Below are 22996 nucleotides of genomic sequence, written 5' to 3' on the forward strand. Positions count from 1 at the left end.
GGCCACAGCTAATGACAACGAGTATTGTTCTGCGCGGCTTATAAGCCGAGGCGTAAGAAACGCGGCGTGAGTGGGCACCCTAATGGCCTGCTAATGCGAACTTTGGTGTTGCCTATCCGATGATTTGTCGTTGAATATTAATTTGTTTGTATCGAGGACTCGGGCGGCGGACAGTGATCGATTGCGTTTTAAGTGATGATTTCATTACGTTTTCGCGGGTTTTTTTTTTTTTCGTCTGTCCGAGCCGTTTTTGAATGATTTATGAGAGCTTGTTTAATAGTTTACGGAATTTAAAGGAATTTTATTTCATCGATACTCCTATTGAATTAAAATAGCAGTTAAAGTACTTAACGAACGTTCACGATTGAATTCCACGGTGAAGGAATAACAACGTGTAATAAAAAGCAAACCCGAAAAATTATTATTTGCGTAATTACTGGTGGTAGGACCTCTTGTGAGTCCGCCTGGGTAGGTATCAACACCCTGCCTATTTCTGCCGTGAAGCAGTAAAGCATTTCGGTTTGAAGGGGGGGCAACCGTTGTAACTATACTAAGATCTTAGAACTTATATCTCAAGGTGGGTGGCGTATTTACGTCATAGATGTCTATGGGCTCCAGTACGCTCCCGTCTAATATTTTCCCTATTCGAGATTTGAAAAACAAATATATAAGTATCAGACATGAACAAGTATAATACCAAGTATAATAGTAAGTATAATACCAATATAATACCAAGATAAGACCAAAGTGTATTCTATTTAGACACTGACATTGGCCGAGATAGGGTCCGGGACTACGCAGCGAAGTCAAGTTCACTATCCACACAAACAAGACGATCTAAAATAAAGCCTTAATAAAGTAATACAAAAAGTAATAATTAGTTTAGATCTACAACAAGATACTACCAAACTATGCTACTGAATTTTTATACCCTTAAGAAAAATGACAGAAATCGTTTTGCTCTGTATAAGAGATATTTAGCAGTAGGTACATAAATTATTATCAGACAAACAAACCTATGTGAGGATGAGGTATTTGTTTCTGGCCTTTTAATTTTTATAATGTAAGACCAAATCTAAAAAAAGAAATTTGATTAGATTTTACAATGTTACGTGAAAATGACACCGCAATGCACAAAGCAAAGTAAACCATAAGTTAATGTCTTAAAACTTTTTTTTTTAAGTGCTATGTTTTCATTTCAAACACTTGCAATTGTTTTCCATCCAATATATTATATGTACATATTAGTAACAAAGAGCTTAACAAAATTAGAATCTTAATATTATGTATCTCTCTCTCTTCGATCGGTCCCTCACTGCTGAGGATCGTGACTCCGTCCGATTTCGTCAACCAACTGTCTCCATCGATCCCGCCCTGCAGCCCGGTGGAGTGCGTCGCTGATAGGTATCCCCAGTTCCTCCGCTATTTGGTCCGACCATCGTTTGGGACCTCTACCCCTAGGCCTTTTTCCCTCTATTTTACCGGTCACCACAAGGCGTTCCAAATTGCTTATTATTATGTATAAATAGCTTAATTACTTTGGGATCACATAAAAGTAATATAATATTATTATTAGAATTGACATTAAAAGCTGTAGGTATTTATTTCACAATCATAAAACTAGTCCGTTTAAAGGGATGTCCATCTTGTCAGAATGAATATATCGATAATAAATAAATTACTGTATTTGAATGTTTTTCCAATTAAAAAAAAAATTTTGCTCAATAAGTTTCTGAGTGTTTTTCATTATTCATTCTGTCGTAGAATTTACATTGGAAGCCTGCAGCAGCAGCAGCGATTTTTAAAACATTTAGATTTTTTTTTCCTACCTATGCTGATAGCCTTGAGAGGCTATTTCAGCTTCACCCTAACGTTTGTAGGTGAGCTCGCGGGGCTCAACCGGAGAGTTGCTAACACTGACCCTAGCAAGAGTAGTGCTTCGCAGAATCTACCACCGGATCGGAAACGCGACCCACTGAGAAGATCCGGCGAGAAACTCAGTGGGCTGTAGAATTTAATATTCGCTTCTAATTAAAAATAAATAAGGTCGCAATTATATAGACATGGGAAACTGGCTTAACGACCAGTGAAATGACAGCGAGTTTTGGTTGTGCGACAAAAACGCTGGCGACAAATTGAGTGGGTCGACCAAGCGGATCGTCATTGTCACATACGAAGAAAAGAAGTGTGGCGCCAGTGTTAGCAGGTAGCGAGAGAGAGAGAGTCCTCAACAATATTTGTACAAATCAAAATTTCTATACGCGAATTGGGGCTTAACTCATTATTCGAACGTAGTTAAATTTTGTATATCGTAGTGATATTTAGGGTTGCTAAATTAAAAAAAAAAACTTGATGTTAATCATGATTTCCATTCTTAAAAAAACTTAATCTAATTATTTCAATTGTAAATTTTTTGTTTTCACGATAACGCCAATGCCTTTCAATTAGTCGCGAACTCCGTAAACTTAAACAAAACATAAGACTGGTCGGTGATGACCACCACAAGAATTCTTTCCGTAATTAATGAAGATGTGATTGTTTCGGACGTGGCTCATTGTCCCCTAAACACGGCCATCTTATATAGTCCCGTAATGAATCGATCGTAAAACTCGATATCGATATATCGATACTCGTTTTCATTGAATGAGATTTACGATGCTTATGCGTGCGAATTGGCGGGCAGTTCGAGTGCTCGAGTGTCAAATTTTATGGGGTATTCAAAAATCGAATTGTAAATTTCGAATGTGTTCGATTAATTGCTTGTTTTGCGCGTTTTATTTATTATGATTAATGTTTCATTTTAGTACGCGTCAATGGCGTCTGAAGAATACGTGGTTTCATTAAACACGTGGTTTGTCGGTATTGACAATAAAATGAATCTAAATTTCAGTTTTATTATATAGAAAGGTACATTGACCTGCATTAAGGTATCGTCAAGCATTTTCATAATTGACACTTAGATTTTTGGATAATAGATGGCAGATGTTTCATGTTGTGTGCATTTTTATTTTAAATAATTTTTTATCTTATTATTTTATACCTTTAAACGAGGAATTCTTGTATATATATAATCTGAATCTCGGAAACGGCTCCAACGATTTTCATAAAATTTAGTATACAGGGGATTTCGGGGGCGATAAATCGATCTAGCTACGATTTATTTTCAGAAAATGTTGTTTTATTCGTGTTTTCAATAATCAACTCTTCCCGACATCTATTGGCGAATAATAATACTATTTTTCTTAATTGAGGGCAACTAACCGCTTTAAAAACAACAAGATGGCGTTATCAACAAGATGGCGGTCATCGTCTAGTTTATTTAAATGACAGCAATTTACGAAATTTATGTCACGCAACTAATTCTATAAAGATGCATGTTTTTTATACTTTAACATTAGCAAAATATCGACAACAAGATACACATCACTAAATTTGAAATGAGCAGTGCAGAGCGCATGCCGGCCCTCTTAATGCGGCCTTTAATTACGTTTTAATCGTTTTTCGTCTTCGAAATGTTTCGGAGGCTTCTTGGAAACGAGACTAAGGACCATGGTGTTGTTTTTAGCGTTACATTGTGGCCGATCTACATTCCGTTTCGATTTAAATATAAAGGGCACATTGTTGTCTTAACATTTTAGAATCTATATATTATTAATACGTGAAGCAAAAACTTTGTATCCCTTTTTACGTAAATTGCGCGGACGGAGCATGAAATTTTCCACACTTATAGAGAATATAGAGAAGAAGTGCACAATGCTAATATTTTTTTTAAATATTGCATAAAAGATATATTAAATCAATAAAGAAAACATTACACACACTACATACCATGTATTTGACGCACACACGCATGCATACTATTTATTTATTGTCAAACTTTTGTTCTTCACGTCTGTTGTCAAACTGAGAATAGATTAAATATTGTTTGTCTTTATTAATATTTTTTTATAGTGTAGCCTTGGCGAAATTTGTGATTATAGAAGTATAAAATTCAATCATAATAGTGTACAAACTTACAATTCCAATTAATTATAGTCGAATTTCGACTACTGCGGGACATCTAGTTATCATTGTTTCTTAAGTAGCGAAGAAGAAATTTATGTCAATTATATCGACAGCTCAAGAATATAAATTTATTAAGGCACTATGGTGTTTTTTGTCGTGTTTATGGTCAGACGAGATTAAAGCCCAGAGGTAACTGAAAACGACTACCCATTATGAGTGATCGATGGTGTATGATTACTGCAATCATAATGCAAGTGTTTGGAAGTGAAATATAGGCTACGTGGAAATGACTGTTAGGAAATGTTTGATGCTCTATATTGAATGACCTCAAATAGTTAAATAGTTATAAAAAAATCGAGTACAAATCCCACAAGGTCATCTGTTACCAAAATATGATTATAATATGATAATTTAAGTTGACATATATTTATACGATATATCTTAAATTGCGTAGTATAAAGTGGTTAACGGAGCCGGAAATCACAACGCGCATGATGCCGCTCACCTTGAGACACCTCAAAGACTCAATAATATTTCATAACGGCTATCCCACTCTTCAAACCGGAATACATGCTTCGCGGCAGAAATAGAACGATTCGTGCAGTTCAATGCTTCTTAAGATTCCCTTGCACGCGTTCTCCTCTACCATTTTAAGCTTAAAATATCTAATCTTTTTTTATTTTTTTTATTGCTTAGATGGGTGGACGAGCTCACAGCCCACCTGGTGTTAAGTGGTTACTGGAGCCCATAGACATCCACAACGTCAATGCGCCACCCACCTCGGATCTCAATCTCGGATAATCAATGGAACTCTTTGCTAATTTACTTATTAAGATTTTCCTCTTAATTATTTTTGCCTCGCACACTAAACGGAAAAAAAACTAGCTATTTTTCTGATAACACTTGCTTGAATTACTGTTTGTTACTCTCGTAACTGTTTATAGAATCTACTTTTTTTATTGCTTAGATGAATGGACAAGCTCACAGCCCACCTGGTGTTAAGTGGTTAATGGAGCCCATAGAAATCTACAATGTAAATGCGCCACCTACTTTGGGATATAAGTTCTAAGGTCTCAGTAAAGTTACAACGGCTACCCCGCCTTTCAAACCGAAACGCATTACTGCTTCACGGCAGAAATAGGCAGGGTGGTGGTACCTACCCGCGCGGACTCACAAGAGATCCTACCACCAGTAATTATGCAAATTATAATTTTGCGGGTTTGATTTTTATTGCACGGTGTTATTCCTTCACCGTGGAAGTCAATCGTGAATATTTGTTGAGTACGTATTTCATTAGAAAAATTGGTACCCGCCAGCGAGATTCGAAAACCAGTGCATCGCTCGCATTACTGCGCATTACGCATTACTGCTTCACGGCAGAAATAGGCAGGGTGGTGGTACCTATCCGCGCGGACCCACAAGAGCTCCTACCACCAGTGATTTACGCTGTGATAAATCGCATTTTAAAAATATGAAAAAAAAACGCATCATTAACACAAAGACAAAAAAAAATCCACAAAACTGCTTAATTAACACATAACCGTACAGCGCTCTCAATCGTTATAATTAAATGTGCTTAAAGCGCATCCCTCTAACAGATCACGAATTAAGATAACGACGCTATTTCTTAACAAATTTAACGCGCAAAGAAGATCGCATTATGCCATTTAATTAATCTCACACTTTCGTGTTATGAAGACGCAATAAAAGCAATCGCACTGAACAATGGAGGCGAAGACTTAAAAGCCGGTAAATTAAGTTATTTTTCGGAAGCCAAATATAATGTGTCATTAATGGTGACGCTTTGTTACAGGTGCAGAATGAGAACAAACAAAATAATGCGAAACACAAATCTCGGCGATGCAAAAGAAGATTTATGATGACGACGAAAATGGATGAAATGAGACTAGAATTGACCTGATCGTGACTTAAAAGTGAAGTGGAAAAGTGGACTATGATGTGGTTGTGTTAGGACTTTGAATATGCCTGATCGGGAGTCAGTGGGAGGTCCCGGGAACTCTGGAAGCGGTTTCCTACCACTACAGTTTCCCTCGGCGTTTGCTGCCTTCCATGCTACGACCCCACCAGGGACCCCGTCCGCAGCTATGCATCACGCTACGCATTATCATCATCATGCTCAGTAAGCTATTCAATTTAAATCTATACTTATTTTTAATATTATAAAGCTGAAAAGTTTGTTTGTTTGAACGTGCTAATCTCAGGAACTACTGGTCCGATATGAAAAATTATTTTAGTGTTAGATAGCCCATTTATCGAGGAAGGCTATAAGGCTGTATAACATCACGCTAAGACCAATACAAGCGGAGCACCAATAAATAATGTTTCAAAATCGGGGTTTTTTTCCTTTTGAGAACTTCCGCTGCGTGCGCTGCAGAAACGGTTAAAGTTTCGCTAAAATAATGTATGACAAAATTATTCCCCTTTAAAAAATCTAAAAAAAAGTCCGCGACAGCATATGTCTATATGTTAAGGTTGGCTCACTATAACGTTTTTTATGCTAACCAAATTTGTTCTAAAATAAAGCATTATTTGTGAACTATTTCCACGCGGACGAAGTCGCGGGCAAAAGCTGGCAAAATATTCATATTTCCGTAAACAAGGACTTCATGAGTGAGTCGTCCGTGAGTGAGTGATCCGTGACAAAGGAATATGTAATAAAACCCGCAAAACCAATAGATCTTATTAGCAGACGGTCCGCAATTCAAACCACAACGTATGACTGCTTCGCGATAGTAATCATTGGTTTGTACAGAAGACAAAATGATTCCAACAAAATAACATAAGAATATCATCAATGTAGTCGAAGTCAATTAGATATGCCTTATTAAGGATGGTCCAAAAAATACTGGTGAGATCTTTACAAAAAAGGGACTACACTAGAGACGCCAGCTTTCATATAAAGAATCAACAGAATCGTTTCACCCAGAAAAAAAGTGCTGAAGTAACAAACAATACACATAATAATATAAAGAAACAGTCGAATTGAGAACCTTTTGCTTTATTTGAAGTCAATTAAATATTGTTTTTTTTTTATTGCTTAGATGGGTAGACGAGCTCACAGCCCACCTGGTGTTAAGTGGTTACTGGAGCCCATAGACATCTACAACGTAAATGCGCCACCCACCTTGAGATATAAGTTCTTAGGTCTCAGTATAGTTACAACGGCTACCCCACCCTTCAAACCGAAACGCATTACTGCTTCACGGCAGAAATAGGCGGGGTGGTGGTACTAACCCGTGCGGACTCACAAGAGGTCCACCAGTAACAAAGTACAAACACGTATTGTATCGGCTTACACTCAGTTGCAGAAAGCGTTCTTTAGATATCTCATTAGATAAAGAGTCATTACCACTAATTATTTCATTAAATTAAAGACGTTGCACAAAACATAAATGGTTCCATTATGAAGCCCTTTAGCTAAGGAATATTTAATGGCACCCTTAAAAAGTATTGCCAGCATTTAAATAAAAATTGAATGAAATGAGTGAATGTTTTACGTTTTGTTCACACAAATTTCATCAAAGTCGTTTTGTTCCTGTAAAATTAATGAGAATAAAACGCAAACGTCAAGTGCTGTCTGTCATGTCAAATGATTTGATTGATCGCATCGCTTACATTAAGTTCGTGGTGATTTCTTTCGCTGCATATTTTGATTTAATATTTTAATAATTTAAACAAAATGTCGCAAAAACAAGTTAGAAAACGTGGAGCAAATTACACTCAAGAGGAAAAAATATTGCTGCTGGATCTCATCATGCAGTAAGTACCTACCTATGGTTTACACTTAGCTTGTTGTGCTGGTAAATAAATAATCTGTCTAGAAGATGATAAATTTTCGGAGATACAAGTAGGTATTTAAATCTAGCCAGTTATAATAAATTGTAGGGCAAACATGGTGAAGTCCCTTGACTGTAACATCAAATTAAGATTTTACCAAAATTACAACATGGCAATTCTGTAATTTTAAACATTATATATTGTAAAGTTTAGCTGTATAACTTGTTATTTTTGCAGATATAAAGATATTGTGGAAAGTAAACGAACAGGTGGCATTATTATCCAAAAGAAAAAGGAGGTTTGGATAACTATAACCTCAAAATATAATAGCAGCTGCAGTAGTGGTCCCAGGGATGTTGACCAGCTGAAAGCTTTATATGACAATATGAAGCAAAAATCTCGCAAAGAAATTAGTGAAAAAAATGTAAATTTAATTCTTAATTCCGTAGGGCACAGTATAAGATCATAGCTATATTTTAATTGTAAGTGTGTACTATATTTTAATTGTACTTGCGAGAACTTACCAAGTATTTTTTGTGTTGGATGAAAGGGATGTTCTCATTAACAATCTTCATTATTGTACCAATTTAATGAGAATTTATTTATGAGTATTAATTTATTAATATTTATTATGTGCAGTAATGTCATAAATTATAATATATTCACAGAAAGAAGCATATATTCAGGCAATGGAAATGGAAGTTGTGACTGAGGCAGACGTTACACGAGCTTTAATAAACATTAAAGAAGACAAGGTAAAGATCATTTATTAATAACATTTTACAAATATTAAAAGTGTTGATGTTTTCTATTTATTAATATAAATATTTTTAGATCGAAATGAAAAAGACTGGTGGTGGCTTCTGGAAACCAAAATCTACGGAAACAGATGCAAAAGTTCTTTCAATAATAAAAGAACAGACGGAACCACTTCACAATCCATATGATAGTGCAGCAGATTTTTTTAATGGTTTGTAATTTTTATTTTACATTTAATAATTTTCGTATTGCTGTAAGTACAGAGAAACCTTAATTTCAGATGTAGTTGAAATAACTTGTACTGACGAAGGCAACAAGTTAATTGACAACGATTTAATAAATTCATCTCCGTACACACCTTGTGTAGCACTAAAAGAAATAAGTATGACTACAGGTAAGTTTTAAATTTATATATGTGTATGGCATGTGTACATATTGTCAAATCACAACAATAATTTATGTATACTTATATTTCTTATTTCTCTTTTTTCAGGTCTCGAAGAAGTAACCCCCAAAAGAGTAGCATCGGAAAGTGAGGGAAAAGTTGTAAAGAAAAGAGGTAGAGAATTGAATTACACAGATTTATATTTTTATACTTAACCATTGATGAACTTGTGATTGTTTCAGGCTATAATCATAAACTGTTTTTTTTTATTCTAGAATTTTCAATGGGATCTGGCAGTATAAAGAAAATAAATGAACCAGCACATATCAAAATGCTACAAAAAAAGAAAGGTTGGTACACAGCCAAGCTTTATCTTGTTATACATTTGTTAAGTTACATATTGTTGAAAAAATTATACTGGCATTTTTGTTTCAGTGACTCCAAGAAAATTAATAAAAAAATCATCTGCAGAGCAGTTAAAGAACACATATTTCAAAAAAAAAAGTCAGAATGCTGATTTGGAAAGAAAAAAGCTGATGATTGAGATATTATACATCAAAAAAGAGCATGAACTTCGGATGCAGATTCTAAAAGCAAAACAGTGGAGACTAGAAAAACATTAGTCTCCACTGATTTGCTTTTTTTAAATCTTCATGTTCATATGAATTCATTTTTAACATTTTTCATACTATTGTTAGCCACAGGAATAAAAACATATTTCGCACATATGTATTTCATTTATTTCTTAAGTTATTATCTTTACACAAACAAGTATTAATTAATTATAGTTTAACAAAACACACTATTTACTAGTGCAGCACGAACAGCACTGTTTGTGGACTGAGAACTTATAGACAATATTCCAATATTAGGACTGTCTACTGAAATTTCAATGTCTTCTGGAGGATCAACTTCATTTAGCTCTATGCATATGTTATGTAGCACTACACATGCCACAATCACCTGAAGAATGGTTGAAGTTTTTTTTAAAGTTATTCCTTTTTCCAAGCATGGGCAGCGACGTTTAAGTACCCCGAAGCACCTCTCCACAGTATTTCTAGTAGAAATGTGGCTTTTATTATAAGCTTCCTCTGCAGAATTTTGAGGATTCAAAAAAGGGGTCAGCAAATAGTTCTTATTGAAGTAGCCACTATCTCCTAATAAATGGTATGGGCTATATTTTCCTCTTTCAAAATCTGCACACAAATGGGAGTTGTTGAATATTGTTGAATCATGTACAGATCCTGGCCACCTTACAATTAAATCTCTTATTTTTAAAGAGGCATCACATACCGCTTGAACATTAATTGAAAAATATCCTTTTCTGCAACGATACAGTTCGGCTAAGGACCCTCCTCGGCTAACTATTTTGATATGGGTGCAATCTAGGGCTCCTGCAACCCGTGGGAATCCAGCAATCTCATAAAAGTCTTCTGCAACCCTTCTCAACTCCTGCCTATCAGGCATCTTAATATAAGCTAAGCTCAGATCTGCGAGCTTGCGTGTCACTTTCTGTACTATACGACATACTGTTGATTTATGAATATTAACTAAATCACCAAGCACCTGCTGAAATGATCCAGTGGCAAAGAACCTCAAACAAATTAATAATTGTGTTATGCCATCTATGGCTTTATTTCGTTGTGTTACTGGTTCTAAATCCAAAAGTTCAGAAATTTGCAGAGCCGTAACTTTAGATAGACGATATCTAATGCGGAAATCTTCACCATCATGTTCATCAAATATATTTACCCTATCTGGTATTCTACGTCCAGTTGAAACGACTTCTTCCGGGTCAGACAACGACGATAGGCTTGAGAGCGACATTTTAATTAGCAAGAATAGGTTTTATCACTGAAACACTATTAATGACGATTTTAACGAGAGCGTTTGCAGTCATTAAAAATTACAACCTCAAACTGTCAAAATAATGGTCCTTTAGCGCCAATTTGACGTTAATGACGTTTTGTGCAACGTAAATTATAGCTAATGTGCAAGATTGACACTTCATAAGTTAAATTTAAAGAGGCATTAAAATCTTTGCTAATGTTTGTTTGTGCAACAAGTTAATGATTCAATTGCATTTAAAGAAGGCATTAAAATTTAAAGTCTGTTTCTGCAACTGAGTGTTAGTCTATTAATCAGTCAGTAACAGGTACGCATGCTATCATCCAGATAGAACCGGACGCAACGGAAATTTCATCAATAAGTAAAGCAACTGCCGCCCGTAACAATTTCGGATAAACTTTATAGATTACAACAGTATTAATATTGATTCACAATGGTGGTAGAACCTCTTGAGAGTCCGCGCGGGTAGGTATCACCACCCTGCTTATTTCTGCCGTGAAGCAGTAATGCGTTTCGATTTGAGGGGTGGGTCAGCCGTTGTAACTACTTAACCTGAGATATACTAAGCAATTAATAAAATAAAAAGTTAAGTTTTAAAACACGAATTCCTAACCAAAGAATTACCTTGCATGCAACTTTATAATGTTCCATCTACTTTCTATGGCTTACTTCTCCATTCAGCGGTATTAACTCGAACTCAATTAAACTCATAAAACAGCTTATTAACATAATACACTCAAGCTATATCGTTGTTTTAGTGACTCGCTTATCATAATCCAATACGGGGATATCTCTCATCTACATATGTAATTTTATTGCGATTTTCTTGCAATGCAAGTGTCCTTTAGTATTACGACCGGACCGGTGATATCTGGCTGTGCCTAAACGTCAGTTTCTTTAAGTGAACCGCTCGATAAAAACCCAAGTTTTATTAGACTCATTCGAATCGAACTCATTCGAAGGGTCCTTTTAATTACACAATTGCCGGCTCTCTTTCGAGTTATCTACGTGTTTATACCAAAACAATGTTGTGGATGTACGACTATAAAATATTTCTTAATTAATCTTGAAGTACAAATTAGTTTCGCGTGCACCTTTTCGCGTACTGTTATTTAACCTCTTCAGGGACTTTGGCGCGTATGTGTAAGTTTGGATTTTTTTAAATTAGTTATACATATATTTAACTCTACGCTAAATGGCCACATAATATGTGAATTATTAAAAAAAATGAAAATTCATTATGTTTCTTAATTTTATACAGGTACCTATGAAGTTTTTTTAAAAAAAAAAAAATAGGTCGCAATGAAGAATTAACTAAATTCATGTTGTTCATGCTTTGAAAAAATATTCCCTGAAGAGGCTAACGGTGACTTTTAAGAACTCTAATGTAAGCTTAACATAAAAATACATAATTTGGAGAATTTACATTGAGTTCAGGTATAACGAGGTAGGCCGTTTAGATTGGATTAAAGCAGTGGTATTAACAGCTCGTGGTCGATGCTCCATAAAATTCTCGGGTAAGACAAGGTGTTACTTAATTATAATTTATTGCAAAACATCGGACACGTAACCGATTCGATTCGGCCGCGACATTAATCTTCCGTAAATGGGAACAATAAAAGAAATCGTAAAGAATCGACACCTGATTCAGTGAGCTGATGAATGACAGGCATGATGTACCTGGATTGAGACATTTACAACGTTAGGACCGACGTTAATAAAACGCACAACAAATAACTTAGTCCCTTATGAGCGTGGGACGCGTGATGATGTTGCACTCGACTGAAGTGATTAATGGGTTCACGAATAATGCCCTTGTTCATTTTAAATCGGCTTATGAACTAAATTTACACACATTTTCAAAATAAGTCAATCACTATTCAGATATTGTTAAATTACCACTTTAATTCTTGACACGTAAAGTGATGCGATGGAACCAATATCAATTCATTGAACCACTCAAATGGCCGACGGTAAATTTGTCATTACACACGACTTATGTGCAGTAATTGCATTCCTCGTTGCGTTACAAGATTGCGATTGGAAGTATAAAGATGTCTTTCTCGGAAGTCCAGTAATCCTTTAACCACGGTTGCACGCGAAGGATTTCGTCGCCGGATGGCCGCACCCATTAACGACAGTTTCTCGTTGCCTCATTTAACCCGCTGCTGCGATAATTGCCACCATGTGTTTATTTCTAAGCATTCTAATTATATCACGCACAATGGGTTGGACACGATCGACTATTTTCGTGATCGTTCGCTTCGTCAATGTCGATTTTGTCCGACCACAAAAGAGGTGTTGCGAGTCGGTTGTCGTTTGATTCATTAACTGGAACCCTTTGAACTGATGAATAGGCATCGTGGACTGCATTCCGTATTAATCTGCTCGGTGTTTTAGCTTCAATCCCTTTGTGAACTTATTTCTGTTCGAAACGTTCGCATCGTTTGCTTTGTTCGTGACATTTCAATCTTGTTTTATTTCTTGTTTTGACGTTTGATCGTGCTTTCATTCATTGTTACATTTTTTAATAAACGGCATACCATTGTACAGTTTTCCTATTAACTAAATTATGATGTATTAAAAAAATAAAGAAATTTTCAACCGCATATATAAAGTACGTTTCACAAAAGTCCTTTCATCTAACACATGTGTCGCCACAAAAGCTAGCCCATAATAACATGCTATTCACTCGCCCGCATCCCACTAAGGCCTTATTGTAACGTCCTGTCTTCACAAATCATCGACAACAGAGAGAAAAAAAAACCCAATCATTATTTTGGTGTAAAGACAAAAGCACTATCAAATCTTGATTGTGCGACGTGTGTGGCTCTATTGTTTTCGGCATGTACAAGCTTGCGCCAATTACATTTAATAACTTTATCATTTTCGGATCTATTTTATTGAGATACATCTTCATCTTGTAACGTGATATTTGTATGGTAAAGTTTACTTTGTTGTGTCTTAATGCCGATTGTATAAAATGTTTTTATAGATGATTATCTTATCGTAGAAAATATGATACGTCCTCTAGATCGTCAACGAGTCAGTCGTATTTTGTTTAGTTTATTGTATAATTTTCTTACAAGAATTATTTGACGTCTTTTCAAGGCTTGTGATAAAAATGTTAATGATAACATTAAATTACGTTGTGATACAAAAATCTATCCAGAAAATTAATCTGTAGAGATTTAAACGACCAAAGTTTCGTATTCTAGTCTAATGTAAATTTCAAACAGAAACAATTCAAACTGGCGAATTCAAGAATAACCGAATATATTTTCGACTTCTGCATATAATTTCCAAATCCTCAACTGGAAATCTATACGGATTGATTTATTAGTACAGTTCGAACTGTGACTGCTTCGTCCGTACTTAAAATAAACATAAACCCCAAGAAACCAATTATTGGTTTTTGAACAAGTCTTTTAGAAGGAGGAGAAAGATTTACTGTGCCGTTCGATTTAAATGCTCCGAAGCCCTTGGCCATTGAAGCCAACTAAAATGGCTAGTACGAACTTTTAGGAAACCGATAATAAAAGTTGCGATCCAATTACTGCGTTCGGATAAAATTACTGTCATCGTAAATTAAAATCTAAATAGAAACTAGTAAATGGGTTTTGTAATCCAAGGTGTCACGCATGGCTCGGCTCAAAGGCCAAATTATTTGAATAAAAATAATTACGAAAATCCATAATATTACCTGAGACCACTTCAAATGGCCTCACGAAAAAAATAATGAGACAACTGCACGTCCAATTGTTTTTTTTGTAGTATTAGCACCGATCCTTTTCTAATCTACATCGCCATGTGTCAATAGCCCCCACCGTTCTAGAAAAAAAAAAGCGGGTCGGTCAATCGCATCCATAAAGGAGTTCCGGTCGTAAATTACCCCATCCCTGGACGAACTTTATTGTCAAGACTTCCCGGTATAAATAGAGCAGAAGTTACAACGGAGATAAGGGTTTTCGTAAAATCGGGTTGAAGGGCGACTGGTTTTATTCTTATCTATGGATCATCAGTCCCCACCAAAGTTAATTAGTCGAGTTTTCTAATTACTTATCAGTGTATCATTATACCACTTACGATCCAATTTTCTGGTCGATTCGAAGCTGGGCAAATAGTCTATGGTTCAATTTATTTCAACATCCTTTAACATTCTCAATTAATGTATGGTTAAGAATTAACATAGATGGTAAGCAGCGGACTGACTCTGCCCTTGGCATTGCTGAAATCCATCCATGGGCGACGGTAACTACTCACCATCAGGTGGGCCGTATGCTCGTCTGCCTACAAGAGCAATAAAAAAACATAGTATTACATTGTATTAATGTCAGTGCCATATATATACAACGATTTTGTTAAAGCCACATCTTCACCTATCAACTTCAGTCATTGAACGTAACTGTTGATAAGAATTGACAATATCAGAGGCATTGTTTTACTGGTAGGACCTCTTGTGAGTCCGCACGTGTAGGTATCACCACCCCGCCTATTTCTGCCGTGAAGCAGTAATGCGTTTCGGTTTGAAGGGCGGAGCAGCGGTTGTAACTATACTTGAGACCTTAGAGCTTATATCTCAAGGTTGGTGGCGCATTTACATTGTAGATGTCTATGGGCTTCAGTAACTACTTAATACCAGGTGGGCTGTGAGCTCGTCTACCCATCTAAGCTAAAAAAAAAAAAGATATGCTATATCCCCAAGTACCCTCTTATAACCTTTTTTGAACATATGCATAATGTTGGACATTTTTCTTTAAACGAATTCATTGCCTACCCATTGCTAAGCAGCTCCCAAGCAGCATATTTGGATAGAAGAATTCACTGCCTGGCCATTGCTAAGTGGCTCCCAAGCAGCATATACCCTGAATGCCGCCAAAAATTTTCAATTCCATGGGATTTTATAATGTTTGCGGATTTTAGCTACTCAATTTTATTCCATCATCTATCTTTAGATCATAAGTATAATTGTATTCGAAGTCCCTCACAGACCGTCTCAATTAATTTAGGTTAATCACTTGTCCATCGCCTCCCACGTAGCCATTCTAAGTATAGAATAAATAGATAACACGTTCATTGTAGGCAAATTTCCAGTGTCACGACAACGTGTAGTGGCGGTAAACAATAGTGGTACATGACAGAAGTATAATGCTACTATATTACATTGTATTGATTGTCGGCTTTTGCTTTCTGCCTTATTGCTTTCAGATTTTGCAAAGGAATACCTACAGTATTAGCATGTCCTTGAATTTTGACCAAACAAATTATGACCTGACTGAGTGTGAAAGTGAATTGAATTTATTCAGTCAAACCTGGGTTATTTTTATTGCGTTTGTGCTTTATTATATCTTAAGCGTTTCATGTTTTTTTGGAACGAAGTTCCTTATGGGAAGATGCGGACGGGTACCCTAGCCGGGAAAAAACGTCCGTAACGTAAGATTTTTATTAGTAATGCACACAGTGTACGACTTAACTTTGAAATGACTTACAAAAAATAACATTTTTTATCGTTTATTGACCACGACATCAGATGGATCAAGGATTATGGAAACAACCGTGAATGCAGTGTACCACAATAAGTTCGCACGTTACCGAATGACCGTGGGTTGTTGCGAAACCTCCAGTTTTATTCTCTTTATACCTCGAATAGAACTTAAAATTAATGATTTTATAATAAGGAACTTCGTTCCTATCCGGTGTCTCACGACACTACATATAGTTTTTTTTATATTCGTGTTAACGTTAACTTGGTCCACACGTAATAAGCAAGCGATTAGACAGTATTTCTACTATATTACGAACTAGACGTAACCCTCGTACATATATTCTTCTTCTTCGTCGCTTTCTTCATTACTGAAGGTCGTGTCCATGAAACTTGACCGTGGCCTGTCCCGTGAGCTGTTTCCATCTCGTCCGGTCCTCAGCTTCTCGAATGGCGGTTGCGACTGGCAACCCAGTTAGAGCGGTTATTTGATCACACCAACGGCTAGGTAATCGGCCGCGGGGTCTCTTTCCTTCTGCTTTGCCCGTCACAATCACTTTGTCCAAGTTATCTGACTGTCGGCGGGCAATATGACCGATATATATAAATAAAGTATAAATAATATATATAAAGTATGTATAAAGGTTTGTACTCATATCGCTTAATTCGAATACACCGGGCCCTTTATCGTTTAGGCGATAGCGATTAAAAAAATAATAAGAATCTTTACAATCTATATATATAAAAATGAATTGCTGTTCGTTAGTCTCGCTAAAACTCGAGAACGGCTGGACCGATTTGACTAATTTTGATCTTGAATTATTCGTGGAAGTCCAGGGAAGGTTTAAAAGGTTAGATAGATATGAAAATGCTCGGAATTATATAAAAAGAAACAATTTTGTTTTTCCTTTGATGTGTCCGCTTGATGTGTCTTTTATTTATCGATTAAGGCACTACGAAGTCTGCCGGGTCAGCTAGTCATCAATAATTTTTAAGTATGGAAATAATCAATATTTCAATATAAATATTTTCTCAGGGCAAGTAATGTGCTTGCTCCCTTTGCTGTCCAAGACACTGCATTAAACTATCAACATATATGTATTATGATTGCTTTGCGGGGGATTATACGAAACGTATGCGAGAGTGGCCATTAAACTAAATTAAAAGTGTTTTTAATCAAACTCTTATTATCCTCAATAATGTAGGCTACGAAACGATGCATTAATCAATAGGCTTGCAAAAATCGCATTGGACACGTAATTACAGTAATGAAATCGGACCTTGGGGGCCATAAAATGGTACAAAAAACCAAGTCATGCGATGTAGCGTGCTATCGGGCAACAGTAGCCTATGAGCTGCCGAGTGTGCGGGGAGCCCTTCGTGTTCATTAATTTTAAAATACACGTCTGCGTGCAGCCTTATTTATTTACGTTTGTTTCGGTTTAATGTGTCGTTTATTCGTAAAGAGCTGAAGTTTATGCAAATGTAATTTTGTGGTTTTTTTTTGTGTGTGTGATCATATAAGATTTTCAGGCTTAATTCGACCGCTTGTTTTAGTGTCTACATAAACATATGTATTTAAAAAGAAATGGCATAATAATTTAAAGTTTAAAAATAAATGTAATGTTAGTAAAATATAAAAATCTATTTTCAGTTTTTTTTCATGACTACGCTACCTTTTCATCTATTGGCTGTTTGGTAGATTACTTTGAGAGATGAGAGAAGCTATTAAATTTTATTCATGATTGTAGTGTTGCTTGAAGTATCTCTTCAAGATTTTAGTAGTTGCAGAAACATTGAGATTACTTTTTGGAATATGCATCTCACTTCAATCTATATTAACGTTAACGTTCCGATCTGCTGTATGGTTGAGACGTCTCTCTTTTCACATACCATCATCAACCCTGTTCAGTCAAGTCCTCAAAATAACAATCTATAGGTGAAAATAATTCTAAAAGGCTATGAGGTATTTTGTTTCAAGTACCCGTAATGTGCTTTCATTAAGCTTCATTAAAGCTCGTTGCGGTGGTTGGACACAATCAGGCGTAAACTTACCGGATTGTGGTCTCATATTAATTTGATTAAAATTTTCTGACTTGTTTGCTTATCTATCTTGTAAGTAATAACATAGCTAGTTCTTCTTCTAGTACATATAAAGAAATACGAATAGATTAAAAAAAATGATAATGTATGATCGTATAGACATTTTGGTGTATAAAGTCATGCTAATTTCGACACAGTTAGTGGAACCGGCGATATAACGGCTTCCATTTAAAAAAACTTAGGCCTTCTGATTGAAAAGACTCAAATAGTGAAATAAAAAGGTCTGGCATAAAATTATATAATATTATATAAGACTTGAAAAGTATTGGGATTCCGTAGCTAAAAATAAAATTTTGTAAAATGCTCTAACAACACGACTTCTTAAGAAGTACTTGTAGTTACGTGTAATAATATATGTAATATTTAAAAAAATAAAAATAGTTATTCGGGAAATTGCTGAATGTCCTTCAGCAATTTGCAGATTTGAGAGAATGCAATGTTGCTGACGAGGATGTCGAAGACAGAGCGAAGTGGAGGAGTAAAGTCAGGAAAGCTGACCCCACCACCATGTGGGATAAATAGCTGGGGAGAGGGAGAGAGTTATTCGGGAAATTCGGGAAAAGAAACTCGATAGTAATTTTTATAACATGCTCGGTTTTATAACAGAATCCGTTATTTAAAAAAAAAGCCTTTTAGATCGTTTTTTTTTTTTTTCGTATTGAACAAATCAGTGTAGGAATTCGTTTAAAATGTGAATAGTAACATTATATATTATCAAAGAGCGTCAGTTCGGAAACGTGGCACCTGTTGATGTGTTTACTGAGAAAACACGGGACTGTTTGTTTAGCTGCTGTCAAGGTATAAGCGATCGCGGACAATTAAGTCACCATCACTATATCTTTAGTTTTGGTCTAAAAACTTTTATCATCGTATTGAAGAGAAAAAAATCATAATTTTATTTATTTAAAAATAATTTGGAAGACTATGATTTGTTTTGGAATCGATAAACACACGTATAACAAAACGTATTACTTTGGCTTTTCTTTAAATAATAATAGTACATTGTGCACCAAGGGAGAAAAGTAGGACATTTCCTCCCGCGTGTAAAAAAAACAATTTAACTGTTTTTTAATTTTTAAATAAACTACTACTAATTGAATAAGAACTGTCTGATGAACTTATCTTTGTTTAATACTTCACTATTAAATTTTATTGCCTTTTGTTTATTTCACTTTTACACTAAACACAATATTGCAAATTACCCGAGCACAACAATGGCGGAGAATTTTAGGTACGTGAGAGCAGACGTAGACACTAACGCGCATGCGCACTTGTCAGTACCCAGGGAGGAAAAGTTACACTTTCTTCCCTGTACAGCGGGACGAAAACCGAACTTTCGGCGTAGGTAGGAGAAAAAAAATTTAGATCACTGTCATCGAACTGACCAATGAAAATAAATTATCATATCAGTTTTATCTGTATACTTTAACTCATAATAACGCTTATGACTTGTACCGCAAAGGATTCGTGTTGTAAATATAGGACCGTGAAGGGTTAAATTTGTCCACTAATAGCGGTCTCCTAATGAAATGCTAGTTCTGCTTCACCGAGAAAACTGTTATACGACCAATCCTTTAAATTTCTTTGGAACATAAATTAAATTGTTGTAATTTATTTATTTTATTCTTTGGGAGTTGCGTTGGAATCGTCATATATTGCACATTTATTCGTTGCTAGCTGTACCCATCCGCTTCGCTGGGCATTTAAAATTAACATTATTATTTCTTACCCCCACAAAGATTCTCATCATTAACGACACCGCAACTGGTGTAGGGAGTTCAACACTCATATAAATATTAGCCTATCCATTAAGTACATGTATTTTCTACATGGACACCAAGTTTCAAATCAATCGGATGCATGGTTCAGTAGTTATTACGGAACATCCGTAAAAACCACTGTAGATATATAAATGACTAGCGACCCGCCCTCGCTTCGCTTCGGAAACATTAAAACACACACGAAACCAAAAAAATAAAATAAAAAAAATTTAAAAAAAAGTAGCCTATGTTCATTAGGGACAATGTCGGCTTCTAATGGAAAAAGAATTTTTCAAATCGGTCCAGTAGTTTCCGAGCCTATTCGAAACAAACAAACGAACAAATCTTTCCTCTTTATAATATTAGTATAGAGTATAGATAAATAGTACATTAAAATACTATGTTCCCTTAGCCTTCCATATATTCCATATATTAAGTCTATACAATATAAAAAGAAAAAATATATATTGAATACATAAATATGTAATAGTGATAAAACTGTTTACCGCTTATGTATTCCACATGTAAGTATCTAATTTCGAAAAATCATTAATGCATTATCCCATAACACTTTTACGAGTGTATAATCTCAATATAAATAAACAGTTCGTAATTGAACTAAATGTGTTTCTGGATAAAAAACAAAAATATTAATCCACCTTGCGTGACAGTCATGTTAACGTTTTTATTGCTGGCAATAAAAATGCAGCAATGTGAATATTTCGTAAAAATTTAGATATATTATACGATTTGAATCAGCAACTTATGTATGCAACAGGGAACATTATCAGACTCAATTATTAGCAAAAATTACTGTTTTCCAATTTTGACTGCACTAGAACGACTTCACGGTCTGCCAGATCTTAATTGGTCATAGGAGCCCACGGACATCACCGCGTGAATGTCGCCCACCTTGAGATTGAAGGTTGAAGTATCTGAGCGACTTTTTTCCTTCTTTCGTTCATGTTGTAGCTGTACGAAAATTAGCAAAATAATAATTAAAAAAATAGTATCTGCCTAAGGATTAGATCACGATACATCTTTGATTTAACCACTGCAAATTTGTGATTATAATATTAACGAAGTGAACCTATTTGTATTCTGTATCACACAGTCTGTCTGAAACTACTGAACTGTAACCGACGTAACTGTTTTTTTTAAAAATCTCATTAAATCGCTCTCTTCTTCATATTACACCAAACGACAACAATAAAAAAAATGTAATTTCGAGAAAATAGGAACTGAATCACGTTTATGCATTATCATAAAAGTTTTTAAATATCATTATCACTGTCTGTCTCATTTATTGAGTCACTTAAAAACGTGAGCCAATTCCGGTAATTGACTTCAGAAAAAACTCGAACGTTGCCCGATAATAATGTGGTTTTTAAAAACTATGCATGTATATGTTGATCCGAGCATTGATATCGATAATTAATTCCTAATGTAATTTGAATTTGAAAATAGTAGTCGTTCTGACATTTCTTCTATATTACGTTTGGGTGTCGGCTAATTTTAAATACTTGAGGTCCCGCAGTAGTCGAAAATCGACTATAATAATTAATTGGAATTGTAAGTTTGTACGCTAATAAGATTGTATTTTATACTTCTATAATCACAAATTTTCTCCAAGACTACATTATAAAAAATATTAACAAAGACAAACAATGTTTAATCTATTCTCAATTTGACAACAGACGCCAAGAACAAAAGTTTGACAATAAATTGTATGCATGCGTGTGTGCGTCAAATACATGGTATGTAGTGTGTGTAATGTTTTCTTTATTGATTTAATGTATTTTTTATGCATTATTTAAAAAAATATTAGCATTGTGCACTTCTTCTCTATATTCTCTATAAGTGTGGAAAATTTCATACTTCTCCGTCCGTGCAATTTTCGTAAAAAGGGATACAAAGTTTTTGCTTCACGTATTAATATATATGTAGAAATCGTCATTGTCAAACCAAAATCTGCTTTGGGCACTTTTTGAGATTTTTATTTTTTGACCTTTTCGTATAGTTCACAGCCATATAAAAAAAAAACTGTATGTGTCTATAATATTTATCTATAGTTTTCATTTGATATAGTTCTTAAAAATTCATCTTCATATAAAATTTGATATATGAAAATGTTTTTACTCGTTAATTCAAAATAGAGTTTTTGTACATAGCAGATTTTGATTTGACAGCGACGATACGAGATTTATGAATAATCGATTTTGTGCAAAAGCTATTACTAAAAGCTTACCATAAAATTCCCGTTACCGATTAATAATTCACACCCCTTTGTTAATCGTTTATTGCTATGAATATAATCGTTTTGTAGATAAATTCGATTTCGTATCCCTAGTTATACTAATGTGTCAAAAGACGTCCATAGTAGCTTCAGACATGTGGTCCGTTCAAAACGTTCTAGTGACGTTCTAAGGTGCATTTTTAGTGTTTTTTTATTATTTGTTATTTTTATAGGTCAAGAACCTGTACGAGGGCTGTCCGGTGATCGTAAAGCGGTTGTCTCAATAAAATGCGCGCCCTAGCCTTCAGCCGGGCAGCTTACGAGTCATTCCCGATTTTATAACACCCCGTATATCGCGCCGCGCTTGTGTGTGTACAAGCCTGCAATTATTTTGTATATTGCGGTGATAAATACATGGTGTTTTATTTTTGTCTTAAATAAAATGATTAGCTCTGATTGATGATTCGAAAGGCTCAAGTTATTTGTGTTATTATTACCAGAAACACACGCGTGTGAGATGAGAGCAACTACAACGAGTTTTTACTTTTATTTGAGAATTTTCAGGCACAAGATAAACAATATTTTCCTTTTACACTCGTATATTGTACTAGCCGTACTCG

The 22996-nt window shown here is 35.1% G+C and overlaps 2 protein-coding genes across 5 annotated transcripts in view; both read left to right on the top strand.

Annotated features, from left to right (window-relative positions):
* The window catches only part of LOC692674 (transcriptional activator cubitus interruptus), a 167355-nt gene that overhangs the window by 70488 nt on the left and 73871 nt on the right, over positions 1-22996 (top strand). For both annotated transcript variants that reach the window (XM_062676509.1, XM_062676508.1), the window contains one exon: positions 5819-6145. In XM_062676509.1, the coding sequence (XP_062532493.1) occupies positions 5988-6145 (158 nt within the window). In that variant the 5' untranslated portion in view covers positions 5819-5987. The remainder of the gene's footprint in view (positions 1-5818; positions 6146-22996) is intronic.
* Positions 7301-9671, top strand: LOC119628387 (uncharacterized). 3 transcript variants are annotated; one of them, XM_038021303.2, is made up of 8 exons: positions 7303-7785; positions 8041-8227; positions 8472-8558; positions 8638-8773; positions 8849-8956; positions 9056-9121; positions 9223-9297; positions 9383-9671. In XM_038021303.2, the coding sequence occupies exons 1-8, from the start codon at positions 7706-7708 to the stop codon at positions 9568-9570; spliced, it is 927 nt and encodes a 308-aa protein (XP_037877231.1). In that variant the 5' UTR covers positions 7303-7705; the 3' UTR covers positions 9571-9671. The 3 variants fall into 3 exon arrangements, with proteins under 3 accessions (XP_062532385.1, XP_037877231.1, XP_037877230.1); XM_038021302.2 differs by having other exon boundaries at positions 7304-7785; positions 8843-8956; XM_062676401.1 differs by lacking the exon at positions 8849-8956 and having other exon boundaries at positions 7301-7785.

This window comes from Bombyx mori, chromosome 27 (assembly GCF_030269925.1).
Source record: "Bombyx mori chromosome 27, ASM3026992v2".
In the NCBI taxonomy this organism is placed as follows: Eukaryota; Metazoa; Arthropoda; class Insecta; order Lepidoptera; family Bombycidae; genus Bombyx; species Bombyx mori.

What these genes read in the sequence shown, in the direction of transcription:
- LOC119628387 (XM_038021302.2), top strand. Translation starts at nt 7,706, where the DNA reads ATGTCGCAAAAACAAGTTAGAAAACGTGGAGCAAATTACACTCAAGAG. An exon ending in TGCAGCAGATTTTTTTAATG is followed by an intron (nt 8,774 to 8,842) that starts GTTTGTAATTTT and finishes CCTTAATTTCAG; the next exon opens with ATGTAGTTGAAATAACTTGT. An exon ending in AGAAATAAGTATGACTACAG is followed by an intron (nt 8,957 to 9,055) that starts GTAAGTTTTAAA and finishes CTCTTTTTTCAG; the next exon opens with GTCTCGAAGAAGTAACCCCC.